The sequence below is a fragment of the Phalangium opilio genome, unplaced genomic scaffold (assembly GCF_054372755.1).
Source record: "Phalangium opilio isolate 3A_F unplaced genomic scaffold, DU_Popi_V2 ptg000045l_1, whole genome shotgun sequence".
Lineage (NCBI taxonomy): Eukaryota > Metazoa > Arthropoda > Arachnida > Opiliones > Phalangiidae > Phalangium > Phalangium opilio.
The window spans coordinates 3,440,349-3,466,927 of NW_028324168.1; the positions used below are offsets into that span (position 1 = coordinate 3,440,349).

Below are 26,579 nucleotides of genomic sequence, written 5' to 3' on the forward strand. Positions count from 1 at the left end.
TGCCAGTTTTAACTTTTAACTTTTGAATTTTCTTTACTGAGGACTTTTTATTTTATCGAGATGAAAGGGCTATTTCTTTTAGTTTTGAAATGGTGCAAGGTAAATGCAGGTATTTATTTGGATATAATGGGAAAGGGTTTTTGTGTTTTAGTTGTTAATTGAATGGTTTTGATCTGGTTTGTATATCCTGTTGTGGTGCGGTTTTATTTTTTAATTTATGGGTTAAGGATGGCAAATGATTGATTGATTTGGTTGGATAATTTTGTTGTAATTTTTTAGACTAAGAGGATTGATACCATTTACACTGTAGGAGGCTAGGGTATTTGGGGGACAATGTGCAGTACCAAGTAGCCTCGCCTCCTGCAGTGTAAATAGTATCAATACTCCTAGGATGAAAAACATGGACATGGGCGTGTGGATATTAATTATTTAAATTTAAGGGAAATTAATATTGTATTATATGGTATGTTCTTATAATTCTCTAGACTATTCTGTATTTTAATTTAATTTATTTTAGTTTTAGGATGATTTTAAATTATTCTGATTATTATTTTGTTTAATATGATCAGGTTTATTATAAGGTGGTTGGGTGGAGACTAAGTACTTAGGACATGGTGTTGTAGGATAAAAGATTATTGGGGGAAACTTAAATTTAAAGTTATATTCCAATTTTCTGATAAATGGTGGCAGTACCTAACACCGATTTTAATCTTTATAAATGCCAAAATAAATCCCGTAGATAGGTGTGGAAAACAAATCAAATATTTATCTATAAATTCGACAGAAAAGAAATATATATATATATATATATATATACCATAAATTAATGGTTTAGTTAATTATGATTAACCCAGATTTTTAGGAAGTTTTAAAATTATCCGCGCAAAATATTATCAAGCATTTTTCATCAGCTTATAGAGAGTGAGAGACCACAATGCTGTTGAAATTATTATATTTTTTTTTTTGCAAATTCTTTTTGGGATCAGGAAACGTTTAAAATCCAATTTAGTTTTCTCTCTTTCGATGTGTAAGCTTTATCTTTTGTAAGAATTCTGCCCCTTTCTCTAGAATTAAAATTAGGATGACGATTCACGATTGTGAACCACCGACTAGAGGAGGGTATTGTTTCGTTTTTAAAATTGTCCCATAAGCTTACCTCTTTTTTATTCTTTTCTTTTCTAATTTTTATTGTTTTAAGAAATTTTGAAGGGACTTCGATTGTTTGAAAAAGTATTGTGTCATTGGTGGCATTTAGTTCTTTTGGAAATCGCTATCGAAAGTTCAAATTAAGCCTAAAATAATATTTAGACAACAAAGTTCGACTTACTCTTTTTTAAACAAACTTAATAAGTTATTTCTTTATTTTGACTTGAGCGTTTGAACATTTTTTTGAAAACACAAAATAGCTTAGAACACACGAGACAAGGCGTTTATAATTTTGGGGTCCTGACTGCGAATTTTGGTTAGGTTTGGAATTGCGATTTAGATCAAGTGCTTGGCGCTGAGAACACCAGCTCCGTAAAGACCAGAGTTGAGGAGTGGGGAACCGTAGAGACCAGCGTTGTAAATGTTAGCTCCGTAGAGTCCGGAGTTGTAGATGTTAGCTCCGACGAGTCCGGAGTTGTAGATGTTAGCTCCGACGAGTCCAGAGTTCAAAAGAGGAGCTCCGACGAGTCCGGAGTTGTAGATGTTAGCTCCAACGATTCCGGATCGGACGAGTCCAGCGTTCAAAAGAGGAGCTCCGAGAGTGCTGTAAGCCAATGGGGCGGATTGAACGACGGTCTTGGTGACAGCTGGGGCAGCAGCCAAGGTGACTGGAGCGGCAACAACTGGGGCGGCAGCGACTGGTCCGGCGTAGGGAGAGATGGTCAAAGAAGCTCCGGTGGAAGACAAAGCGGTTCCTGGTTCGTTGGTTTGAACCTTAGCGCGGAATCCAGCGGCATCGGCAACGTAGTCAACACGACGAACGCGTCCATCGATATCAGCCAAGTTGTAAGATCCGACAACACCGGCGGCGGTTCTGACTTCGGAACGTCCGTTGGTGGCTCCGAGACCATCGACAACTTGGTGGTTGAAAGCGGCGTTACCCAAAGTGTCTTGGCTTTGTTGGCTAACACTGACGCCTCCCAAAGGAGCGACAACACCGGCGTAAGCGGTGGCCACGAGGGCGAGAACGATAGCGTACTGTTAAATAAGACATTAAGAAATTATTAATGGTTTAATTTTTTGGGTAATTGAATTGGTACTTGAGGTGGAATTAAGACCTCAGTCCCAAAGCTTTAAAGAAATTGAAGAAATCTTTCTTACTTGGAAAGCCATTGTACTGCTACTAAATTTCAATTCTTGACTGATTGAAAAAGTTAACAGGAGCTGGATTGATTTTAAACATGGTGTGGCATCTCTTTATATACCCCAATGACGCCCAAGAAAAAAAAAGTCACACCCAAGATTATATTAGGGAGTAGGACCCTCGGTAGAAGAAAAAACCCTAATTTTTTTTCTTTCTCCTTTCTCTAACTTAACTTATACTTCAAATATTAAAACGACCTCGAAATTAATTTAATTCCTTTCACTTTGAAAGATAAATCCTTTAAAACTTCTTCCTACTGGATGATAAGCCCGGACAAGTTAAACCAAAAAAATATCCCACTTGTATTTTCCGTTACGTGTCCTAAAGCTTGTAAGAAATGCGTGTAAAAGCATTACTGCCCCAAAAGTTCACCCCTCAAGCAAATCACTAAAGCAAAACTAGTCGACCTCGACGCAAAAAAAAATATTTCAAGTTTATGAATTTTTTTTCTATTGGGTTGGGTTCTGTTAATTTTTACTCTCGTTGAAATTAATTAATATTTCATTTAATGTGTAACTAACGGACAGTTAAAAGGAGTAAGGTTTTCAAGGGGTAGTGTAGGTTTGTTAGTTCGAATCGGCTGTCTTTATGAGGCTATGAAGATGGTCGATTTGAGTTCCTTTCCCAGGTTCTTAGGTGTTGGGTAATTTTAGTTCTAACAGGCCTATTAATTGTGAGTTAGATAAGCCTAAATTTACGTTGGTCAACTGTGGGCTGTGGTGGAAAATTCAGTCTATATAGGTAAAACTTCGAATCGGCTGTCTTTATGAGGCTGTGAAGATGGTCGATTTGTCAGAGGTCGTGTCCCGGGTTCTTAGGTGGGTGTTGGGTAATTTTAGTTCTAACAGGCCTATTAATTGTGAGTTCAATAAGCCTAAATTTACCTTGGCCAACTGAGGCGGGGGTGGGTATATTCAGTGCGACTGTCTTTATGAGGCTATGAAGATGGACGCGTTGAGTGCAGGGAGCCCATTGGTCCTATAATTCCTATAAAATCTTTGAATCGGCTGTCTTTATGAGGCTATGAAGATGGTCGCTTTGAGTTCCTTTCCTGGGTTCTTAGGCTTTAATTGGGTAATTTTAGTTCTAACAGACCTATTAATTGTGAGTTAGATAAACCTAAATTTACCTTGGTCAATTGTGGTGGAAAATTCAGTGCGTCTGTCTTTATGAGGCTATGAAGATGGATGTGCTGAGTCACCGCAGGGAGCCCAGGGTCCTATAATTCCTATAAAAACCTATATTTTTGAACCTGTCATATAATATCCTATATTATCCTATAATTTTATGAAAGGTCCTATAATATCCTATTTTTGAACCTGTCCTATAATATCCTATATTTTTGAACCTGTCCTATATTATCCTATAATTTTATGAAAGGTCCTATATTATCCTAAAATATCATGAAAGGTCCTATAATCTATATCTATATAAATCAAAGTCCTGACTGACTGACTGACTGACTGACTGACTGACAGACTGACAGATAATCAACGCCCAGCCCAAACCGCTTGCCCTAGAAGGCTGAAAATTTGCAGGAACGTTACTCATAAGAAGTAGGCGCGTACTAAGAAAGATTTTTGCAATCCGCCGCCATCTTAAAAAATGGCGCCCAGAAATGTAAAAACTCTTCTCTATGCAACAAAGTCCGCGCGTTTCAACCGATTTCACAGATATTTAGTACACGGGTTTCCTTTAACCTATAGACAGACTAAATGCTCTTTTGGGTTCGATTTGTTGCCATCTTTTTAAATGGCGGCCAAAAACTAAAAAAACCCTTCTTTATGGGATAATGTCCGCGTGAAAAGTAATAAAAAATGTCCCGACGGGCTGACGGGCAACGCCGAGTGCCTTCGCTCCTAGGATGCTACAAAAATATTAGTCATCAGTAAAATCTACACATTCTTTGTATCATTTTGATGGTAGTTCTTATTACACGCGAGCGACGCCGCGGGTAACAGCTAGTATCCTATATTTCCGAAATTCAGAGCGTCTGTCTTAACGAGGCTTAAGATTGACGCACCGAGTTTTATAGCTTGACGTGAAACTTTACCTTTAATCTGTCACTGATAGGCTTATACGGGTTTTGAAATTAATTAATCCATAGATGAAGGGAAATTTTAACCGTAACTGATTAATGTTCTTAATGTCATTTTGTCCAAATAACGACATTTTCTGTAGATAAAACTTGATTTAGATAGTTTTAAGTCTCGGCCGGGAAATTTATTTTAGTTGTCAAGAATTTAAGGCAGCCCATTTTAAGCCCTTTAGCCCGTTAGATTAAAATTATGAATGGGAGCTTAATTATTTAATTACACGAACCCTAGTGTTTAGTGTTTAAATTTGGAAATGCCAAGGTCTTCCATTAAAACACATTACGCGACAATATCTCTAAATTGATATTTTTTTTTGGGTTCTCGGAATTTGACATACACATAAAATGTTCCGTTATATTTTTTAAATGGGGGAGTTAATCTTCAACTTATGTTAATTTAATCCATTAATCCTTTTCGAAATTTACGCTTGTATAATGAGGTTTTAATTTATCAGAAATTAGCTGAACGTTCCTAGAATTTTTACCAAGTTGTCGATAACGTGTTTTGCTCTGATTTTTAACATATCGCCTCAAGTCTCAAATGAAAAAATTTAAATCTCACCCAAAAAAAAATGTTCTATTGTTACTCTAACCCCACCCCACCTAAACCAATTTATACGTCAATACAGGCGTCCTCGGTCATCAAAATTTGTGATATACTTTAGGCAAGGTGAACCACTCTCTTAGATATCTTCCTTCCTTAGTCTAAGGTGTATTTCTTAATTCTTTATACGACCTTTAAAAATATGCTTGTGGAATGCCGGTAAAATTAATGGACCATTTCAGCGCGTATCTTTAACGGTTTAACCCTATTTAAAAACCCCACCCTTGTCTAAGGTAATAGGGAGATGCTGCTGGTGTCTGTTATCGAAAATGTCTATAATTGAACGGGGAAACCCATCGTAGTTATTGAATGAATTTGCTTCAATGAAGGGTGTTCAGGGCGGTTGATTTGGGTGTGGTAGGGCACTTTTTTTCCACTGGTGTACTTACTATATAAGGATAGGGTATGGATGTAAAAAATCACATTTCTTCATCTAGTCTAGCTAGTTAACAACTTAGTTTGACTTGAGTTAGTATCGCAATGGCTTTCCAATACGCTATCGTTCTCGCCCTCGTGGCCACCGCTTACGCCGGTGTTGTCGCTCCTTTGGGAGGCGTCAGTGTTAGCCAACAAAGCCAAGACACTTTGGGTAACGCCGCTTTCAACCACCAAGTTGTCGATGGTCTCGGAGCCACCAACGGACGTTCCGAAGTCAGAACCGCCGCCGGTGTTGTCGGATCTTACAACTTGGCTGATATCGATGGACGCGCTCGTCGTGTTGATTACGTTGCCGATGCCGCTGGATTCCGCGCCAAGGTCCAAACCAACGAACCAGGAACCGCCTTGTCTTCCACCGGAGCTTCTTTGACCATCTCTCCCTACGCCGGACCAGTCGCCGCCGCCCCAGTTGTCGCCGCTCCAGTCGCCTTGGCTGCTGCCCCAGCTGTCACCAAGACCGTCGTTCAATCCGCTCCATTGGCTTACAGCACCCTCGGAGCTCCTCTTTTGAACTCTGGACTCGTCGGAGCTAACATCTACAACTCCGGACTCGTCGGTGCTCCTCTTTTGAACTCTGGACTCGTTGGAGCTAACATCTACAACTCCGGACTCGTCGGATCTCCTCTTTTGAACTCTGGTCTCGTTGGAGCCAACATCTACAACTCTGGACTCGTTGGAGCTAACATCTACAATTCCGGAGTCTACGGTGCCCCACTCCTCAACTCTGGTCTTTACGGAGCTGGTATCCTCAGCGCCAAGCACATTTTGTAAAAAGTTCCTAAGTCATCTAGATCTTTTTCGCGATGTTAACTACAGTCAAACTATCCATAGATCAAAATAAAAAACATTCATTATAAAAGTTTTAATTTTTTATTTTGGGGGTTGAAACCTTACCTGAAAACAGGTTGAGAAATTAGCTTTTTAGTAAACTCTTGTTTATTATTTTTAATTTTTAATAATCTAGGCTATAGGAGGGGATATTTTTTCCAATTACGCATTTTGACATTTATTGGATGAATAATTGGACGTTTATATTCGCCGGTGTTACTTGGGAATTTAGGTCTCCGTCTAGAAGAATGAGAGACCTTATCTTGAGACTTGAGTCAGCAAAAATTAAAATCTAGGCCTTTTAGTTAGTACCTAGAGTCCAATTAGGGTTAGCTTGTAATATATTGATTGCTTTCAATAGAAATGCATAAATTAAAGTCTATTAATGACTTAAATATGCGATTAATAATTGGGCCTGGCGTTATAAACCCTACATCGCGTAATACACTTTAATATTTGTCAAAATTCTTCGATTTCAAAATGTTTCTTTATTCCGAAGGTTCTTATTTAGGCGAACCGGTCTCGATAATATAGTTTTAGTTCAATTGCCTCAGGCCGGCACTTTAAATTTTCAGGGTTGAAATATCATCTTATTATTTTAATATCAAAAATTTTCCCCGCCTTTGGGGTAAAATAAGGAAATTTATAATGATCCTAACCTTCGATTTTAATTTTCACTTTTTGAAAACTATTCCGATATTTTCGACTTTCGCATTGATTGATACTTGTATTGCCTGAAGGGATCACGTGATTTTCGAAGAAGTTTTGTGTTTTAGATAGAGAATAATTAGAGAAATCATACCTTAATTGTTATTTTCAGCGTTGAACTGTTTTAATTGCAAATTAGTTTTTCTTAATTAGTGGTTTTACCTTTATAGTGTTATTTATTTATTTATTTATTAGAGTGCCCCAAAGCAATTAAGGATTAGTTAAGATGCTTTAATTGAATTTTCAATGATTAAGAGACGATTGGACCATATATATTTTTTATTTTGAGCCCTTATGGTGGACGCCATGATTAACTACTTCCGTAGAGTAATAACACCAAGTATCTAGATAATTTAATGAAGATACATATGGGAAAGTTTTAGTTTTAAGATAATGTTAGCCTGGGTCATTGTTTTTAATATTAAATTAGATCTGGATCTATGGGCATTTACATTAATAATACCTACGCTGCAACGTCGCCTTTAGTCTCAATTCTGACTTAAAAAGCAGTTCGTCCTTCGATATCTGGAGCTCATTTAATCATGATTTTAAGTTGTTTAAAATTCCCTCTACGTCCTTTACAAAAATGTTAAGCCATCCAATTATTAAAATCAAGAGGCTTCATTAAATTATTTCGATAGAAAAATTTAGATTGCTTATACTGAGAAATATATAAATAAAAAAATATTTATAAACCCCAATTAGAACGTTCATAATTAGTATAAATTGTCTAAATATTTCAACCTTAATACTAGTTACTAAACGTTAAGGTTAATTGATATATTATTTGATCCAATGACGAAGAAGCTGTGATGTCTTGCCGACAATAATTAAAAATATTTTATCGGCTATTTAATGGGGGAGGAGATATAAATCAGCTTATGAAGAAAGATTCATCGAACAATTTTTAATATTAATACTTCAGTTAATTACTGTTAAACCATGGCGATTTTTGGGGTATAAAAGGGTTCGGAATTGGTGGTAAAGTCATCAGTTTCTTCTTAAGTCTTCTCTCCTGATCTTAGTGACTTTACTGATCCTTTTGGTGTATCTCAACATGGCTTGTTTTAAAGTAAGCTCAACTTCTTCAAAAAGATAACTCGGATACTTGTGAGCCGGGTCTTAACGGATAATTTTACAGGTTGTATTACTGATTTCTTGCTTGGCTTTTGGCCATGCTGGTTACGCTCCAGCTCCATGGTGGGCCGGTGGTACCAGTACTAGTTCCAGAAGTCAGGATGTAAGATTACTGTCTTTTAGTAATAGTGGTGGTGGGTTAAGGTTTTATGGGTTCTAAATTAACTTGGGTTGGTTGGTTAAATACGTAATTAAGGCTTCTTCCGGCAATTACAACTTTAACTACAACATAAACGATGCGCAAGGAGGGTCTAATGGTCGCCAAGAGACTGGGAATGACGCTAGCGTTACTGGATCTTACAATGTCGCTGATCCTGATGGACGCACCAGGACTGTGACTTATATCGCTGATGCTGGTGGTTTTAGAGCTACTGTTACGACAAACGAACAAGGAACCGCTGCTAGCAACCCTGGTGACGCTCTCTACAACTCTCCATTCGCTCTACCAGTTGCTCCCGTTGATACCAACAATCCTTATTCCGTTGCTACCGCTTATTCTTCTGGATCTTCGTCTCAATCACAATCCTCAGCTTCTGGGGCCGCTTCCGGCGCGTCATCTAACGCTGCCGATCCATGGGCTTCCGATGACTCTTCCAGTTCATCATCTAACACCGCCGATCCATGGGCTTCTGATTCCGCATCTGCTGGATACGCACCAGCCTCACCTTCTATCTACTCTACTTCCGTTCTTCACGTTCCCGGACCAGGAGCCCCTGGACAAGTAACTGATCCAGCTGCCGATGCCCATATTGCCGCCAACGCCGCTGCTCAAGCTCAAGCCGAAGCTTTGATCCGGGCTCAAATTGCGGAAGCTAAGCAAGCCGCCCAGGTTGCCGCTGCCAAAGCTCAAGCCCAACAAGCCGCCCAAGTAGCCGCTGCCAAGTCATCCGCCGAATTAGCCGCCAAAATTGCCGCTGCAAAGGCCCAGGCTCAACAAGCTGCCCAAATTGCCGCTGTAAAGGCCCAGGTTCAAAAGTCAGCCCAGATTGCCGCTGCCAAAGCTCAACAAGCTGCTTCGGTAGCCGCTGCTAAGTCGGCTGCGCAACAAGCCCAACAAGCGGCGCAAATCGCCGCTTCTAAGGCTCAAGCCCAACAAGCTGCGCAAATCGCCGCTTCTAAGGCTCAAGCCCAACAGGCTGCCCAAATAGCTGCTGCAAAATCAGCCGCACGAGTCGCCGCTGCCAAGGCCCAAGCTCAACAAGCTGCCCAAGTAGCCGCCGCCAAGTCAGCCGCTCAACAAGCTGCCCAAATCGCCGCTGCAAAGGCCCAAGCTGCTCAAGCTAAGGCCTTAGCCGCCCAAGCTTTCTATAATCCTTGGTGGTAGTTTAATGTTATCTCGTATACTTTAAAATGTCAATGTTCTATAATTTTTGTCCGTGAATTTAGACGTGGTTGATGACTTATATCCCACATATATATTTTAGAAATGTTTATTATACCAAATAAATTTGCAATTACGAAAACCCATGAAACTTTTCCTTAATTTATATATAACTTCAACAAATTCAAGAATGATTAGACTAATTTCACCTATACGATAGAAAAACAAAATTGCATAATATTTGAGCACAGTATATATTTTATTACAACAAAGGCAACGAAATTTTCAATATAAAAAAATAATTCCTTTTTACAAATTGCAAAAATTTAAGTCGTTGAAAAAAAAAATATTTTGACACCAAAACGTTGGGCTTTTTTTTTTAGTAGAGCGCGTTCGTGTGTGTGTGAGGTACGTTTCACGAACTGCCACGATAAAATAATCCTTATCATAACCTAAGCAAATACTTAATAATCCCACACTACGAAAGGAATAAATAATTTTAACAACCGGAAGCTGAAATGTCAGAGAGCCAAAACCCGAAGGTATAAAATTAGAATGTTCGTGACGAGAAAATAAAATTGAAGTTAATTTTTTTCTTTTCACTTTTCATTCCAAATAATTAAATTTAAAATTCCCCCATAGTAAGTAGATAGTTCAAGGCAATATTTGATTTGATAATTTTTATTTTTATTTTAATGTTAATATTAAATTAAATACGCGGAACTTGTCATAATTCTTTTTTGGGGTCGATCTCACTTTGACGGTGTAACATAGAATCGCGGATGATTTGTTTTGAAATACTGTAAAGATATAATTGTAATATTAATTAGGGTTAACTTTTGATATTTAGAATTTGGGATTCTATGGGAAATTCATTTACCTTATGGATAACGTTGAAATGCTTAACCATGGTAGGCCTTTCCGTGTCCATAAGCGCCATAAGCTCCCAAACCAGCGACTCCATATGGGGCAACTCCAGCGACTCCGTATCCTCCCAAACCAGCGACTCCATAGGCTCCCAAACCAGCAACTCCGTATGGGGCAGCGACACCAGCGACTCCGTATGGGGCAGCAACACCAGCGACTCCGTATGGGGCAGCAACACCAGCGACTCCGTATGGGGCAGCAACACCAGCGACTCCGTATGGGGCAGCAACTCCGGCAACTCCGTATGGGGCAGCGATACCAGCGTGTCCGTAAGGAGCAGCGGCGACGACAGCTGGGGCAGCTACGACAGCGGGGGCGGCAACAACAGCTGGGGCGGCTACGACAGCGGGGGCAGCAGCGACGGTATCAGCGGCTCCGGTTCCGGCGTAGGGAGAGACGGTGAGGGAGGAAGCTGGGGCGGACAAGGCGGTTCCTTGTTCGTTGGTGGCAACCTTGGCACGGAATCCGGCTCCATCAGCGACGTAATCGACCTTACGTTGACGACCATCGATGATGCCCAAGTTGTAAGATCCAACGACTCCGTGTTTGTTACCGGCTTCGGCACGTCCGTGGGTTGAAGCACCATCGGTGACTTGGTATTGGAAAGCGTAATTGCCGTAAGCCTGTTCCGGAAGCGAATTAAACCATGATTAAAGGAAGAAATTGTTTAAGGACATGAGCAACCTCAAGTACTTGAAGATCAATCAAGTAACTAAAGTACTTAGAACTCAATCATGGGACTTGAAATCAACACCAAAGCTATCCAAATTCATTGTTTTAGTTATAAAATCGAAAGTACTTACGTCTTGTTGCCTGGAGCTGACACTAGTGCCTCCGATGGCGGGGGCAACAATTCCAGCATGGGCAATAGCCACAAGGGCGGCGAGAACGACAAACTGCAATTGACCAAAAAGATAACATTACAATCCGTACGATGATTAGTTAATCCAATATTATCGCTGTAGAGTAAATCCAAAATACCTTGGCAACCATATTGAGATATGTTAAGGGTTAGACCGTGTATTCAAAGATACTCGTCGAAAGTGAGACTGATACTTCATGGGGTGACCAATACCCCTTTATATACCGTCTCGAGATCGCAATGAATCCTTAAGGGGGTGTTAATTTTTATCCATAAAAAAAAAATTTTAAGGGTGTTCTTCAAGTACTAGCCTGTATCATACTATATATTCCGGCAAATTATAATCCTGAATTCTTTTTTTCAAGGGTGTTTGTAATAGGATCATTGTTTCTGCAAGGGGGTAAGACGTTTAAACGCCGGAGGGTGTTATTTATTTACCATTAAAAACGTAAAAGACGTGTAAGAAAACTAGTTGCGAATACAATTTTGACCATCCCAATAGGGTGTGTGCTTCTGTAGTGGTTTTTTGAGTATAACCACGATCACTAACTATTCACGTCCCCCCTCCCCCTGGTATCTAACCTTACCTTTGAAAGTCACGAGCTATACGTTAGGCTTAGCTGTGTATTTTACTGTCAGAGAATCTCAGGGTTAACCTAACCGGGAACATGTGGGAAATTCTTATTGGTGTGTCCGTTTTGGGCGACCTTTAAAAACCAGCCTGTATTTTATTTAATAATTGGGCGTGGTTTAAATATTTTTTTCTTTCTTCTCTATTTTGTTTATCAAGGTAGCCAAGGTTGGGTCTCTGTTTATGGGTCCTAGAGCTATATTAATTGAATGTAGTGTAAACTTATTTCGTGTATTTAAATTTCGGCATGCCTTCAAACTTTAGCTAGCAAGTTAAACGATTTACTTTTAGGTTCTGAGCTTCTGTTTTTTTAACTAAAAGGACCCCGCATTGGTTAAGCGTAGTTAGTTACGCCGTTTAACTAATGTATAAGGTTGGATTTTCCAGAGTCTTAATGTTTAAACGTGATGAAGTTGAAAGAATTGTTACAGTTGGTTGAAACCGAAAACGAATTCTAGTAATTTATTTAGTTTTGTCGGCGTCCAAGGTTAAATGGTGAATATGCCGTTTTACAAATCCAAGGATTAGAATTAAAATTAATACTAGACTTTAGTAAAAATGTACCATTGTTTTACAATCGTGTTTTTTCGATCCCCGAAAACAACACCCTTGTAGCTAGCTACTGGATTTGAATAATTATAATTTCTTTTCTTTTCTTACACTAATTATCGTACAATTAGTAGAACGACGGTTTCCGTAAGACCTACTTTCTCCACCACGTGTTTTTACTTTCTGGTTTTATTTATTGGGTCATTATAAATAATATCATATCAACTTTAGTTGTCTGGTACCGGATGTTAGTTAAATTTAATTACGATCCCATAGACTTAAATTTAAATAATTTACATATTTTTATATCGAATATTCAATTGTTATATTATGGAGGTTAAAGGTGACGGATTTAATGATGTCATAGTTTATAGTTCAAGGGTTAGATTTAATTTATTTCTTCCAGGTTTATTTCCGCCTTATATAGTTTATTTTTAGGATTGATTAATATTGGTTTACAGGGTTCATAAAAACCTGGAAATTTAGAATATTTAGTAAAATTCAGGGAAATTCGGAATATTTTGTAAAATTCATGCAAATTTAGAATATTTAGTAAAATTCATGCAAATTTAGAATATTTAGTAAAATTCATGCAAATTTAGAATATTTAGTAAAATTCAGGGAAACTTAGAATATTTAGTAAAAATTCAGAGAACTTTGTGAGGTTTGAGTAAGTTTGCTCTGTCTGAAGGTGTTGATTCATCTATATAAAACCACTCCCATTGTTATTACTCCATTTATGGGAAAAAACCTGGAAAACTCGGGGAAATATATGGGAAAAAAGCTGGAAAACTCGGGGAAATATATGGAAAAAAACCTGGAAAATTCAGTATTTCCTGTCTACATATTGAATAAGGGTTTTTAAGAATTGGAAGTGTGAATTCTAGTTGTCCATGAACATACATGTACATTACCATCATACTTCGTTAATCAAATTAGCGCCATATATTTTTCCTGAGAATCCTTGACGTTATGGGCAATTAATTTTAAATTATAAGCAAGGAAAAAATACAATAGTTAATTTAATACACCCAAAAAAAATTCTAATCAACGTAATTAGTATATCACGATTTTCTCATTTCCCTAAAATTCCAAAAAAAAAAAATTAAAAAACAAACCCCAAAAATTTATTACTAGGAAAATTCCAACGAACAAATTCGAATGTTAATTAATAATTATTGAAATTAGATTACGTAAAATCGCAAAGCAGGAAATATTACCTAATACCGGTTCAACTAAACGTTCTTTTAGTGAAATAATCCCGAATATTTGCGTCAGATTTACTATACCAAAAATTTATAAATATTTAAAAAAATTTAAAAAAAAAATTTCGGTGTAATTGAATTGAGCAACTACGCTACCCCTCTATTAAATAAAGCCTATTTTCCTTGACTTGATTGAACCACTCCTCTGTCGCCGCGCGTAGGAATACAGGTGCCCTTCCCGGGAATGTTGTCCCAATATCAAAAGACTGTTTAGAAAGTCCGATCATTTTAATATCATGTTGTTCACCTTCAAAAAAGCAAGTAAATATAAGCAGAATGGGTGTGGTTGCTGCTAGGCGCCCTTGTTGCACTCTTTTAAGGAACCAACTACCTCATAGGCGACTATCGAGTAGTGGCACTCCATGTTAACCACCTATAGGGCATAATTTAGTCAAAGGCAGGGAGGTGCCCCTACTCTAGATATTTTTCAATCATTCAAATTATCTAACGGGATATTGGCTCAGTTTATACGGTGCATATTAAATACGTGAAAGTACACTGGTGTGAAAGGCAAGGTTCCGTTTAATTTAAAAGTAAACCAGTTATAATCGCAGGAAGCTTTGGGTTGTGGTCGTATCTCGTCTTGAAAAAAATTATATAATACTTAAATACTTTCGCCTAGTGTTGCTTTCATCCAAATAAGGATACAGGCGTTTTGAGAATGCTGTTTTTTTTATTATATTATTTTGTTCTTTAATTTCTAAGTAGAACAACCAGCCAACTGACTTGCATATCAATAGGGATAAAGGTGAAAAACTAGTTTATGATTTTACTACCCAACTTTAAAGGGAGGGTTGAAAATTATGCGAGGAATCTCAGACTAATTTGAATTTCAAAATCATTCGGAGGCAATTTAATTCTTGGATCTTTCCCCGTGCAGATTGGTCTTAGTAGAAGTAGCAATAGAGAACTGTTAGTATTTACTTCAGTCCGACTCATAGACCACCCATTATAGAGCCCCGCCCTCCAACACGTAATGAAAAGTTTAAATTATCTTATTGGCTGACTTAAACTACGTTTTGATGACGTTACTGACGGGGACGGCGAAAAATACATAATTCCTTTTTACCTCTGTCGCTATGACCCCCGCCTCTTCTTTCATACCCCTCCGTCCCGCGGAAGGGGGTTCGGGACTTTGACGCGCGCCCACATTATTCTGTTCTCCATTCCTACTTCTAAAATTAAATCTATCCCTGTTAGAAGAACAAATAAATATAAATCGCCTCATTTTCCTTTTCACCCACCCTTTAATAAGAGGTAGCGTGAGGTATTACAGTTACTGAGCCTTTAAGAACTTGGACAGGCGGGTAGAGAGAGATTTATCGGTTTAAAATTTTTTTAAATCCCAGCGTGGAATTTTTAAACGTTTTTCCTTTAATTTTAATATAACGGAAGTGTTTAGGAATATTTTAACTTTCGTTTTTAATCTTATTTAATTTTTTTATTCCTGAATTTTTTTAGAACTATTTCAAAATTTACCACCTTGTTTTCTTGAAACGGAGCATTTTTATTGTTTTAATTCTAAAATATATAATTTTTGGAATTAATAAATAAAAATATTATGCGAATAACGCTTCAATCATTTTGAAAACGAGATATAAATTATTTATTTTATGACCTTAAAATTAACGAAATTATCTTAAATTATACGAGAATTATTTTATATATTTCGTAACTCTATAAGTTACGACAATCGAACGTCGTTAAATTTGGTCATCAAGTCATTAATGGTTCAGCTCAAATCGATTCTTACATTCCGCGCTTCTGATTCTGTAGTGACGCAAACCGCCGCCCAATCTCAAAGACTTTGACGCTAATTATCGCTAAAGAAAATTAACTTTAAGTGCTACTAAGCATTGACCATTTCTTAAACTAAACTAAGCGTAGAAATTCAATTGCGAAATTAACTTGAGACTGCGAAGAAACGGTTTAAAGAAATAATAGTTATACCAAGAAGTGATATCTAGTTTACTAGGGAGAAGGTATAAGATGCCTAAGTATTCGCACGCCATAGTCCCAGTCCCCCTTTCAAAATACAAGGGGGGACGTAAAAGGAGGCCGGGCTATTTCTTTCGCCTCTCCTCAGTCGGAAAATACGTAATTTTCGTCATTTGCATCGCGCTGACGTGAGTTTTCAAGAACCAATGAGAGGCTAGTTGTAATTTAGAGGCGGGGATTAACTCCGGACCTACGTTTGGATTGGAGATAAAGCTAGGAATGTGGCGAATTTAAACCTTCTCCCTAGTCAACTAGATATCACTTCTTGGTAATAAAAAAAAAATGCCAATTAGTGTCTCAAAATTCGACACGAAATTATTTCATACGCGACGGTATTAATTCCCTTAGCCCAATTTATCCCCGTCTTTTTTGTTCTTTAAACAAAAATATTATAAAGAAACAATGATATAAAAAAACCATATACTTTTTTTTTATTATTTTAAATTATAATAATTCAGTATTCACGACTTTTAAAATACAAAATTCTGTACAAAACTATATAGCTTTGCTTACCAAAACAATGATACATTAAAAACCATACATTTATACAATACAGACTTAACAGAACAATGCAATGTTACCAGCTATAGAGGAATATATAGCGCAACTATTTAATATTTATTAGAAAGGTTGATACTTGAATTTTTAAGTTTTTTTTTTTTCAAAGAATGAAAAGCAAGCTGCGTACCCCATGACCCTGTAACCTTTAAACGAATCAGTTCAGACCCGAACCGTATGATGATTAAATATTTAAAATTAATGATGAACTCTTATAAGGTAGCGTGACCATATCCATGCCATAACCTATTGCCCCCGTGACCTTTAACCTATTTAAAATAGTAATACTCAAGATTTTGCACATACAATGAAGCTAAGCTAATAAATTAAATTACGTTAATATTATACTCTCGGATCGGTTCAGTTCTAACCCAAGATAGTTTAGTATTAACCACCATAACCAATTTCCCCGTGACCTTTAACCTATTTAAAATAGTAATACCCAAGATTTTGCACATACAATGAAGCTAAGCTAATAAATTATGTTAATGTTATACTCTCGGATCGGATCGGTTCAGTTCTAACCCAAGATAGTTTAGTATTAACCACCATAACCAATTTCCCCGTGCCCTTTAACCTATTAAAATACCCAAGATTTTGCACATACAATGAAACTAATAAATTACGTTGATGCTATATACTTTCGGATCGGATCGGTTCAGTTCAGTTCAGTTTAGTAGTATCTACTATATCCGTAACCATATCCAGTTGCAGCAGCCAAAACGGGCGCGTCTCCAGCTACATTACCAGCGTATGGTGAATCTATGACCGCGGCCGCTGGTAAACTAGCAGCGGTTCCAGGTTCGTTTGTATGAACTTTAGCTCGGAATCCGTGTTCGTCAGCTACGTAGTCAACTCTACGCACTCTGCCATCGATATCGGCAATGTTGTAGCTTCCCACAACCCTACCCGGACTTCCGACTTCCGAACGACCATTAGTGGCCCCTAGGCCGTCAACTACTTGATAGTTAAAAGCGTAGTTTCCGTGTCCCTGTGTTAGGCATATCACAAAAATGGTATAAGGTCCTCAAAAGTAAATGAACGTAACGTATTTGAAAGTACTTACATCCTGTTGTCTCGATTGGACGCTTTTACCTCCAAGTACTCCAGCACTAGCGTAAGCCACCAAGGCGCTGATTACAAGTAACTGAAAATATATTTAATGAAACCATGTATACCATAAGTACTTAAAGACCAATGAAACTCTATATACAACTTAAGTACTTAAACACGAATGAAACTCTATATACAACTTAAGTACTTAAAGACCAAGTTAAATCTTACTTTGAAAACCATGTCTGTTAGGCTATACCGTAAGCGAGTACCACAATGAAGTGTCAGACCATACTTACCAAGCCTTATATATAAGGCACAAAAAAATGCGAGGTAGTTTTAATTCAACAACCAATTATGGTGCAGTACAGGGTTCTGCAATGAATGATACAATTATTTTTACAACAAGGTTAAAAGAGCTCCTTTCAAGCTTGACCGCCTATGTATAAATACAGCGTGTCCAAAAGACTGTAGAGGCTGGTCTGTAATGTAATCTATCTTCTAATGCTCTGTACTATAGTAGTGGGAGTATTTAAAGTGTATAGTTTTGTTAAAGGCCAAGATCACCGAAACGCTCTGTTGGGCAGTTTTTACTTTTCATTACTTTTGTAGCTTTTATAAATTAATTTTAACACCTTTTTTAAGTTATAGCTTATTTGAGGGTCAAAATGTTTTTCTAGAATGATTCATTTCGGTTAATGCTTAAAACTAACTGAGGTTGGTTTGTAAAAAAAAGAACCACAATGCGTGTAATAACTTTAATTCGAAAAAGAGAGAATTAACTTGCTTTAATTAATATATAAGAATTTTGGGGAGTTTTAACTTTTAAGTTTCCGGCATTGGATTTTTTTTAAAAAAAAAAGTTGAAAGATGGTCTGTTTAATTTTTATGAATACTTAATTATTTTAATTTTAATTTTAATTATTTGAAGGATTGCGCGTTTCTTTTATATTATAATTCAAAACAAATGCATTGTGAGTGACGTCAACCCTCTGTTCATTATGCTTTACAAGTGGTGTATATGGGGTGTTACAAAAAAGGTGTGGTATTGGATTGATGCATAGTCGGTCCTAACACTTACCACCTGTGTATTTTAAATATTAATTTTCTACTTAGAAATTTGTAAATCTTGACAAATCAAATCGCGCTAATTCATCATTCATAATGTTGTCATGGCAATATTTTAAAACTTTTGAAAATTTCTAATCCATTTTAATAATATCTTTAGAAAGAAATTGCAAACAAAATTTAAATGTTTTCTTTAGACTTTGAGGATTAAGATTGTATACGTACGTTTTGATAAATGATTCCATGTTTCCAGCATCCCTCAAAGATAGCTTTAAAAAAGTGCATGGGGTTAATTTGTATTTCAAGCCCATACAAATCCGGCCCGGGGCGGCTCCCGTCTTAACCAGGGAAATTAATTTGAATTCGTCCCAAACAAAAATTAAAACTTTCTTTTCTGGCGTAGTATGGTATGGCGGATTTCCCCGTTGTGCTGTACGACCTTAACCCAATTTTTAATGCCAGCGCGCATTTTCTATTTCTATAAATTTATTTTATTTATTAACGCTATATTTATTTGGCATTCGTTTTAATTGACATTAGTTGCACGATTTCGTTATGGCAACTTTTAGAAACATTAATTTTCTTGATGATGACGAATTTATAATTATAATTAAATTAATTAATTTGATTTTAGGGTGAACGCTATTCGCGCTTCATTGATTTATTTCTTCCATAACGCTTTTTTTTTCTTGAAGAAATTTTTACGGATTAAAATAGATGGTGTTCATTCTTGCGATTAATATGGGTTAAGGAGATATGATTTAATTTTAAATTTGGAAAAGATAATAGATCGAGGGGAACCTCACTCTTTTGAAATGGTATCCAAGGGGAGCCTCACTCTATTGAAATGGTATCCAAGGGGACCCTCACTCTTTTGAAATGGTGTCTTGGAAAAGTCAGGGATTTTTTTTTTAAATGAATGGTTAATATTTGGGAATTTTGAAATTGTCAGAAAGGTTATCTTTAAACGCGACATTCTGACTTTTTCTATAAATAAAAGTGCGAAAATTGGTCAGGGGAATTGACTTTAGTCAGTCAGGGAAAGCCTGTAAGTGTCAGGAAATTTTGAAATGGATCAAATCGTTTAAACGCACAAAAGAAATATTCCAATTTTTCTTGTACGAAAACTATTTAATTCAGGTTTTGGGTCGAAATTCAAAGAACTTGTATTTCATCGCATAATTGGACTATAAATCTTACATAAGATAATCTAACATAACACAACACGAAACGTAGCTATTTAATTTCATACCTAGACCTAAAAAAACCTGCGAAACTTACGTCGTTACATTCCAAAGACAAAAACAATACCTATTACCGGTAAAAAAACCCGGTTTTATAATTTCACCTCGTAGAAATTACAATGGCGTATGTTATATTCTTCGTAACTTTAATATATCCTCCATTAAAATACACTTTTTATACCAGGCCTAATGATGTGAAAAGTTGCTTAGTCAGTTCTTATACTTCGTGAGTTGAATCAGTACAAAATTCACACCCTCGCATTACAGTCAGACCAACTTACAATGTTAAGAAGTACTTTTGATCATAAGTTTATAAGTCATATGTATAAGTATGAGACTTTCTATACTTCGTAATGCTAGAGACTTACAGCTCGAGCTAGTTCGAGAAAGACAAGTGAGAATTGAAGTCCTATTCTGTTAGTTTTGCAGGACTTCCATCTTCCTATTTAGTCTGAATACTAAGCCTTTTATATGCAGCGTCTCACCAGGCGTCGCTAGCCTTACGGCGAATCTATGACCTCCCTCACTCACTTCATGACAAGCTCCAATTTGTAACAAACTTATGGTGAACGTATCTTATGAACTTATGTTATGACGAAAGGCAGATTAGAAGTTAAAACCTGTTATTATTTATTGGTCCTTTTGATAAGGGATTTTTTGGATTCACGCCCGTCGTTAGGTACCAGTTACACGCTGACACAATGCTTAGTCGGTTACAACGCCTGAAAATAACGGATCTTTGAAATTGTACCGTTTGAAAGAATAAGACGGTTTTTGTTTGTGCGAGATCACAATTGTTCAAACTTCAAAGTCGTTTCTCGCGACCTTCCACTTTTTTGTGGAATTTTTTTTAGTCTTTTGCTATTTTTTTTTTCGGGTTTCAGTGCGGCGTGATTTAGTCTTAAATTAACATTATTTTTAATTATTTAATATTTAATGTTAATTAAAATAAGTATTTGGGGAAACCAAACGTTTTTATTGGAAGTATAGCTCTTGTTTTGTTGCTGTTTATTTTTGATATAATTTGAAATTTTTCTCAAATTCCGCTGCATATTGGTCCTCAGTTTATTATTAGAAAGTTTTATTACATTCATAATTTCCTTCTCTCAAACTGAAACTAAAACTAAATAGGAGTCAGTGAGGTATTGACTTGATTTCAAATTTTTTGTTGCTCACTTTAACAGCGCCATCTAGAGTAATACCTTAGAACTAATAATTTCATTGATAAACTAAAATATATATATTACCCAGAAAAAATGCAATTGAGCCATAAAATTTTTGATTAAGTTTTATACTTTAATTTCCAAAGCAGATTTACAATTATTTTTTTTCCTCATAATATACTTTAGTGGTTTTCATCCAGATGGCGCGACTAGATTTTTCCTAACATCCCAGAGAGGGTTTTTTGAATACTAACTTTCCTCGTGGCCTGGCTATTTTTTTTTATTAATACCTCATTCGTATTTTTCCAAACATTCGATTCTAGTTAGGGCAAAAAGAAATATTTAAACCATCATCGTCCCATTCATTGTTGAGGGATTAAATGATGGAAAATGATGTAGTAAAGGGCAGCTGATGGATGAGACGGTGGTCAAGCATCCGTTACAGATACAGTCTATAATCCTGTCCCTCATTTAGAGATCCATTAGGTTATTGTTAACCGTCGTTTAGCACTAGAGCCACTTCCCCTAATAGGACGGTGGTCCTGCAATTATCGCGATGCAACATATGGAAAAGGGGAGAATGGAGATATATCTCATTTGAAAACCTTTATGAACTTTTAATCACTTTATTTTGCAAGAGATTTTATAACTAATGCAAAAAGAAAAAAAATACATGCTTGAATAGAGAGTACTTTTTCCAACTTTAGTTAGTAACATTAAAACCAGCAGTAATATCATTTGAAAATAGACGTTCAGTAGAGTAATTGCTCCCAATATCATGATGAACGGCTAGAAAATATCTCCCTAGCTATAATTAAACACCATAAAAGACCATTCAAATTTTTACTAAACCCAAAGTTAGAAATTGAAATAATTTCCCATGCCATATCATGATTACTTATAGCCAAGAAGCGATATCTAGTTTACTAGGGAGAAGGTTTAAATTCGCCACATTTATAGCTTTATCTCCAGTCCGGAGTTAATCCCCGCCGCCTCTAAATTACAACCAGCATCTCATTGGTTCTTGAAAATTCACGTCAGCGCGACGCGAATGACGAAAATTACGTATTTACCGACTGAGAAGAGTCGAAATAGCCCGGCCTCCTTTTACATCCCCGCCTTGTATTTTGAAAGGGGGACAGGGAGTATGGCGCGAATACTTAGGCATCTTATACCTTCTCCCTAATAAACTAGATATCACTTCTTGATTAAACGGCAACCCAATGTTTGAAATTGAAATAATTTCCCATGGCATGTCATGATTGCGTAGCTCCATGGGAAATTTTTTAGGGACCTTGGTCTATCTATGTATATATGTACGTTTGACGGGGGTGTTTAGGTTTTGGGCAGAAAGACGACAGGTTGCTACCGTAGGCCTCTAAACGTTTAGTGTTTTTTCGTTAGCATCCCGTAGGAGATTAAAAACCTTCATCCTCCGATCCGAATAACCACCACCACCGGCTTGCACCACCACCTAGAAACTTAATTATAGTCGGGCGCTTCGCATGGGCGCTCAAAGCAACCTCATTCATTCATTTATTTATAAAGACGAGGGGACTTAATTTTATACCTTGCTTGGGATACGTCGAATAAACGGACGAATTAGGGAAACAGGCGGTAAACAGGCACGTGCTGCTAACAGCTTCCGCTTGTTTAAAAGCATCCATCCCGGCTTTAGAATTCAGCACCTTAAATAGCTAAAATACAACCTAATCTAACCTTACTCCTTGGAAACCTTTAATTTTGGATGGTTGGATTATTGACAGACTTATAACCTTTCCGAGTGAAGATGCCACCAGTTTTTCACCTGTCCACGTACCCACTATAGAATATAGAAACGTGTCCTTATTAAGAACAAAACACAAGTATTTTTATGGTTATGTGGTTTAAAGATACGTGATTTCTCTCCTAAAAAAACATTTGTATTATTTTTTAAGAGCGACTTGCTTTAGTTTAAAGGCAGGTGAAACAATAGAGGGTCCCTTATTTATAGTTGGGATTATTTTTCAAATTAAAATTAATTTCTTAATAGCATGAATATGGAATACTAAAGTCTTACAGAAGTTTTAAAATTAAAATTGGCCAATTTTAAAGTTCATATTCATGTAAGAAATTATTATATTCTTTAAAACGTTGGGACCCAAACCGTTTTACGTCTAAAAACTAAACTGTTTAATGACCAACTACTGTAAGCTTTCGAAAAAAATTACCTGTCAGTCTTATGTCAATTGTTTAGGCTTTTTTGGAAGACTATTATTTGAAAATTCCACCATGTTGTTTTTCCCTCTGTTTAGGCTTAGCCTGTTTTACTGGCGCCTCTTGTACCAAAATTCGCCGAAATAATTTAAATGATTATATACAAAATCCAACTATATCTTCTAGGATAGGCGTGGACCCCTACTACCGGTTAATTTCTGGTTATTAACTTGTGAATATCTTTAATGCAGGTGTTGCAACGTGGATGGCTGTGGCCATAGAATGTTTTTTTTTTTCGAGATTTTATTTTGCTTTTTCGTGGCGCGTGTTTTGTCTCCCTAAGGATTTTTCTTCACCTGCGAGTGACGCTTTTTTCATTGCGTTGAAAATCTTACTATTTTGGGAAGATCTTTAAATATCAGGGAAATTGGTTTAGAGCAATAAAAAGTAAGAGAATTTGGTTTTAGTTGTTGCTAAAATATCCGCGGTTTAATCATCCGGCTGGGGTGATGTTTTAAATGCCATTTTAGAGAGGTGCACGTTTGATCAGTCAGGGAAATCGCGATAACGTCAGGGAAAATAGTTGGAAGAGGTCAGGGAAAAATGGTTGGGAAAAGTCAGGGAAAATCGTTGGGAAAGGTCAGGAAAAATAGAAAAACTGAAAAACTCAAGGAAAATCGTAGAAAAACTAAAAAAGGTCAGGGAAAATCGTAGTAAAACTGAGAAGGGTCAGAAAAATCGTAGTAAAACTGAAAAGGGTCAGGGAAAATCGTAGTAAAACTGAAAAGGGTCAGGGAAAATCGTAGTAAAACTGAAAAGGGTCAGGGAAAATCGTAGTAAAACTGAAAAGGGTCAGGGAAAATCGTAGTAAAACTGAAAAGGGTCAGGGAAAATCGTAGAAAAACTGAATAGATCAGCGAAAATCGTTGAAAAGAACAGGGAAAACCGGGAAAAGTCAGGGAATTTGAATTTGAAAGTTTTGTGTGTGTCAACCCTGTCATAACTAATAAAATTGCATGTCAAATATGCCAATTTTCATTAGTCGAACTCTTATAATGGATATCAGATACATCTGATTTCCCTGTAATTTATTATATTATAAAAATTAAAAAACTTTAGGTCCGCTTTAGGCACCACTATACCACCATGCGCAGATTTTTTAGCCTTAACCATTGATTAAAGAAAACATTTAACTGACTCAGAGAGAGAAGAGAAAAAAAAATTAAATTTAACCAAAATTGTCGGCAGCGACGGCGACTCTTTCTTTCGATGCACATGTCAGACACGCGTCCCTAAGGCCATTTAAATATATAGATTTAGAAGATGAAGAAAAAATACTTTGCTCTTTTTACCTCTCCGAGTGACGTATGTCACGGAGAGGTTCTAATTTCGACGTGTCTGTGTGTCTGTGTGTCTGTCTGTGTGTCTGTCTGTCCGTTGTTACACCCACGTGACCGCGTTCGCAGTTTGCAAATCGGAGCAAACGTATATTCAATTTCCAGACCGCATTTACAGTCCCGGAAATTGTATTCGACTTACAGGCTATTACTCCATTGCCTGTTTAACAACTCTGTTCATTTGTCCACCCCACATGGACACTAGTCTGAACTTATTGGCTTCTAAACACCACCATCTTCTAGTTTTTCGCCCATTCCACATGGACGGACACCAGTCTGTACTTACTGGCTTCTAAACACCACCTCCTTCTCGTCTTTGTCCATTCCACATGGACACCAGTCTGTACTTACTGGCTTCTAAACACCACCATCTTCTATTCTTTGTCCATCCCACATGGACACCAGTCTGTACTTACTGGCTTCTAAACACCACCATCTTCTATTCTTTGTCCATCCCACATGGACACCAGTCTGCACACCTGGCTTCTAACACCACCATCATCCTTAAGGTTAAGACATACGCGGCGATCGGCTAGGGTTACGAGAAACGTCTAGCCTTCCATTGACGGGGTCTTCCGCCAAGGTTCACGCAATTGCGATGTTCTTATCCATAGCTGCGATTCGAAACCCTTATATACTACCTATTTGAGTAAGGCGACGCAACGGGCGTATGCTTCATTTCAAACGCCAATATTAGTCAGGTCTCTCAAGAATGTTTAATTGTTCTTTTTTAAAACGATGTAACGTTCAATAAAGCGAATAACTAACGAAGAAAATATTAAATATTAATTATATTTATTTTAATATTTAAGATAATCTTGTTTCTCAATTCAAAATTAATACGGAAATGGTTAAAAAGCAGTCTATGTTATTGTCTGTGTGTGTCCGTCCGTTATTACACTAGTGCCGCAGTGCGCTGCGTTAAAAGTTCGTTTTGTTTTGATGTGTAAAGAAATCCTACAGAACCATAATATTCCCTTTATCCTTAATATAAAGTGAATATGATGAAATATTTTTCGTAATTATGATGCATTTAGTGCTTTGGTGTCTTTAAAGCTCTGTTTCATTTTAATATTCCAAAGAGTTTTACTAATATTATTATTTGAAATGGCTGTTTATAAATTACTAAAGCTATACTACATCTGTATATAGAATAATCCTTGGTTTAGTAATTTTATGAAGAAAGCTAAGAACTAGACTCCGGCGGGTATATCTTAGTGAAATATAGAGTAAATAATTGAGGCCTGAGGTGATGTAAACTTTGGGTTTTGATTTTCGTGTCTGAAATGAAGAGACATGAACGGTTCAGAGTGAGCCGAAAGTTAAATACACTCTTAAATAATCAGGTTAAGATTTTATAATAGAAGAAAAGATCATGTTGGCAATTAGATTAGTAGGGCTAAGCTACAGAGTTTTTATTCTCTTTATGGTGCGCATTGACTATCAGTGCGTCTAGCTACAATTTAGCTTTGGTATTATCATAAGTTAATTATTTAACGTTAACACTCATGTTGGCAAACTAAGAATATTGTTTAGGTGAGACGAGACGATAGTGTTTACACTGCTAACCAGTTGTGAATGTAGCTATCAGAATATAGGGTAAACAGCTGAAGCGTAGACTTCATTTCCTGTTCTTTTTGCCATTAACTGATTTCCATGGGTCCAAGATTTATCCTTATTGGATGTAAAATGTCGTCTGCTTTACTGTATATTCGCTATGCTTGGAATACTGCTTCAATATTTCGAAAATTTTTACTTCAAAAAAGAGAAATAATTCCATATCTAGGTAAATAACTTTGTAGTAGTAGACCTCTTGACTCGGAGAGGTAATATTTTGGTTTTCCCAACTTGTTTTCTATATAGGGAAAAAAGTTTAAATAGCTATTGAAATAATTAAAGATTTCTTTTAAGTCTAAAAAAGATGAGGGCTCAGAGGGACAGCTGCATAAGGGTGCCACGGGGGTAAAAAAACGTCTTATAACGATATAAGATGGATACACCGCGCGCTGCAAGTACTTCTGGAATGTCGTCAACGCCACGCGACACGCACGCACCGTCTATTTCTCTTTTTTTATAACCAAACAGAAGTTGATTAACACCGAAGTATTCTAACCATCTGAGGAATCATACAAGGCTGGAAAACTCGGGGAAATAAATAGTTGACAAAAAAACGCAGGGATATTTAAA

The 26,579-nt window shown here is 36.9% G+C and overlaps 4 protein-coding genes and 1 long non-coding RNA gene across 5 annotated transcripts; 2 read left to right on the forward strand and 3 right to left on the reverse strand.

Moving 5' to 3' along the window:
- The first annotated feature begins 1,081 nt into the window (after positions 1 to 1,081).
- Positions 1,082 to 10,041, forward strand: LOC149676752 (uncharacterized). Its single transcript, XM_089838553.1, has 5 exons — positions 1,082 to 1,119; positions 1,199 to 1,220; positions 1,468 to 2,148; positions 8,165 to 8,263; positions 8,321 to 10,041. Exons 1-5 carry the CDS (start codon positions 1,082 to 1,084, stop codon positions 9,482 to 9,484), a joined length of 2,004 nt encoding a protein of 667 aa, XP_089694679.1. The 3' UTR covers positions 9,485 to 10,041.
- LOC149676753 (uncharacterized) lies at positions 5,498 to 6,312 on the forward strand. The gene has a single exon (XM_089838408.1). The coding sequence runs from the start codon at positions 5,530 to 5,532 to the stop codon at positions 6,256 to 6,258; it is 729 nt and encodes a 242-aa protein (XP_089694534.1). The 5' UTR covers positions 5,498 to 5,529; the 3' UTR covers positions 6,259 to 6,312.
- A 43-nt stretch (positions 10,042 to 10,084) lies between the features above and the next one.
- Positions 10,085 to 11,494, reverse strand: LOC149676754 (uncharacterized). Its single transcript, XM_089838407.1, has 4 exons — positions 11,390 to 11,494; positions 11,212 to 11,304; positions 10,362 to 11,031; positions 10,085 to 10,281 (listed from the first exon to the last, which is right to left on the reverse strand). Exons 1-3 carry the CDS (start codon positions 11,399 to 11,401, stop codon positions 10,384 to 10,386), a joined length of 753 nt encoding a protein of 250 aa, XP_089694533.1. The 5' UTR covers positions 11,402 to 11,494; the 3' UTR covers positions 10,085 to 10,281; positions 10,362 to 10,383.
- Positions 11,495 to 16,418: 4,924 nt separating this feature from the next.
- On the reverse strand, positions 16,419 to 17,567 carry LOC149676755 (adult-specific rigid cuticular protein 15.7-like). Its single transcript, XM_089838554.1, has 3 exons — positions 17,556 to 17,567; positions 17,338 to 17,418; positions 16,419 to 17,262 (listed from the first exon to the last, which is right to left on the reverse strand). The coding sequence occupies exons 1-3, from the start codon at positions 17,565 to 17,567 to the stop codon at positions 16,945 to 16,947; spliced, it is 411 nt and encodes a 136-aa protein (XP_089694680.1). The 3' UTR covers positions 16,419 to 16,944.
- Positions 17,568 to 25,782: 8,215 nt separating this feature from the next.
- Positions 25,783 to 26,212, reverse strand: LOC149676756 (uncharacterized). Its single transcript, XR_016366645.1, has 2 exons — positions 26,149 to 26,212; positions 25,783 to 26,066 (listed from the first exon to the last, which is right to left on the reverse strand). It is a non-coding gene; the product is annotated as an uncharacterized LOC149676756 (long non-coding RNA).
- Positions 26,213 to 26,579: the final 367 nt, after the last annotated feature.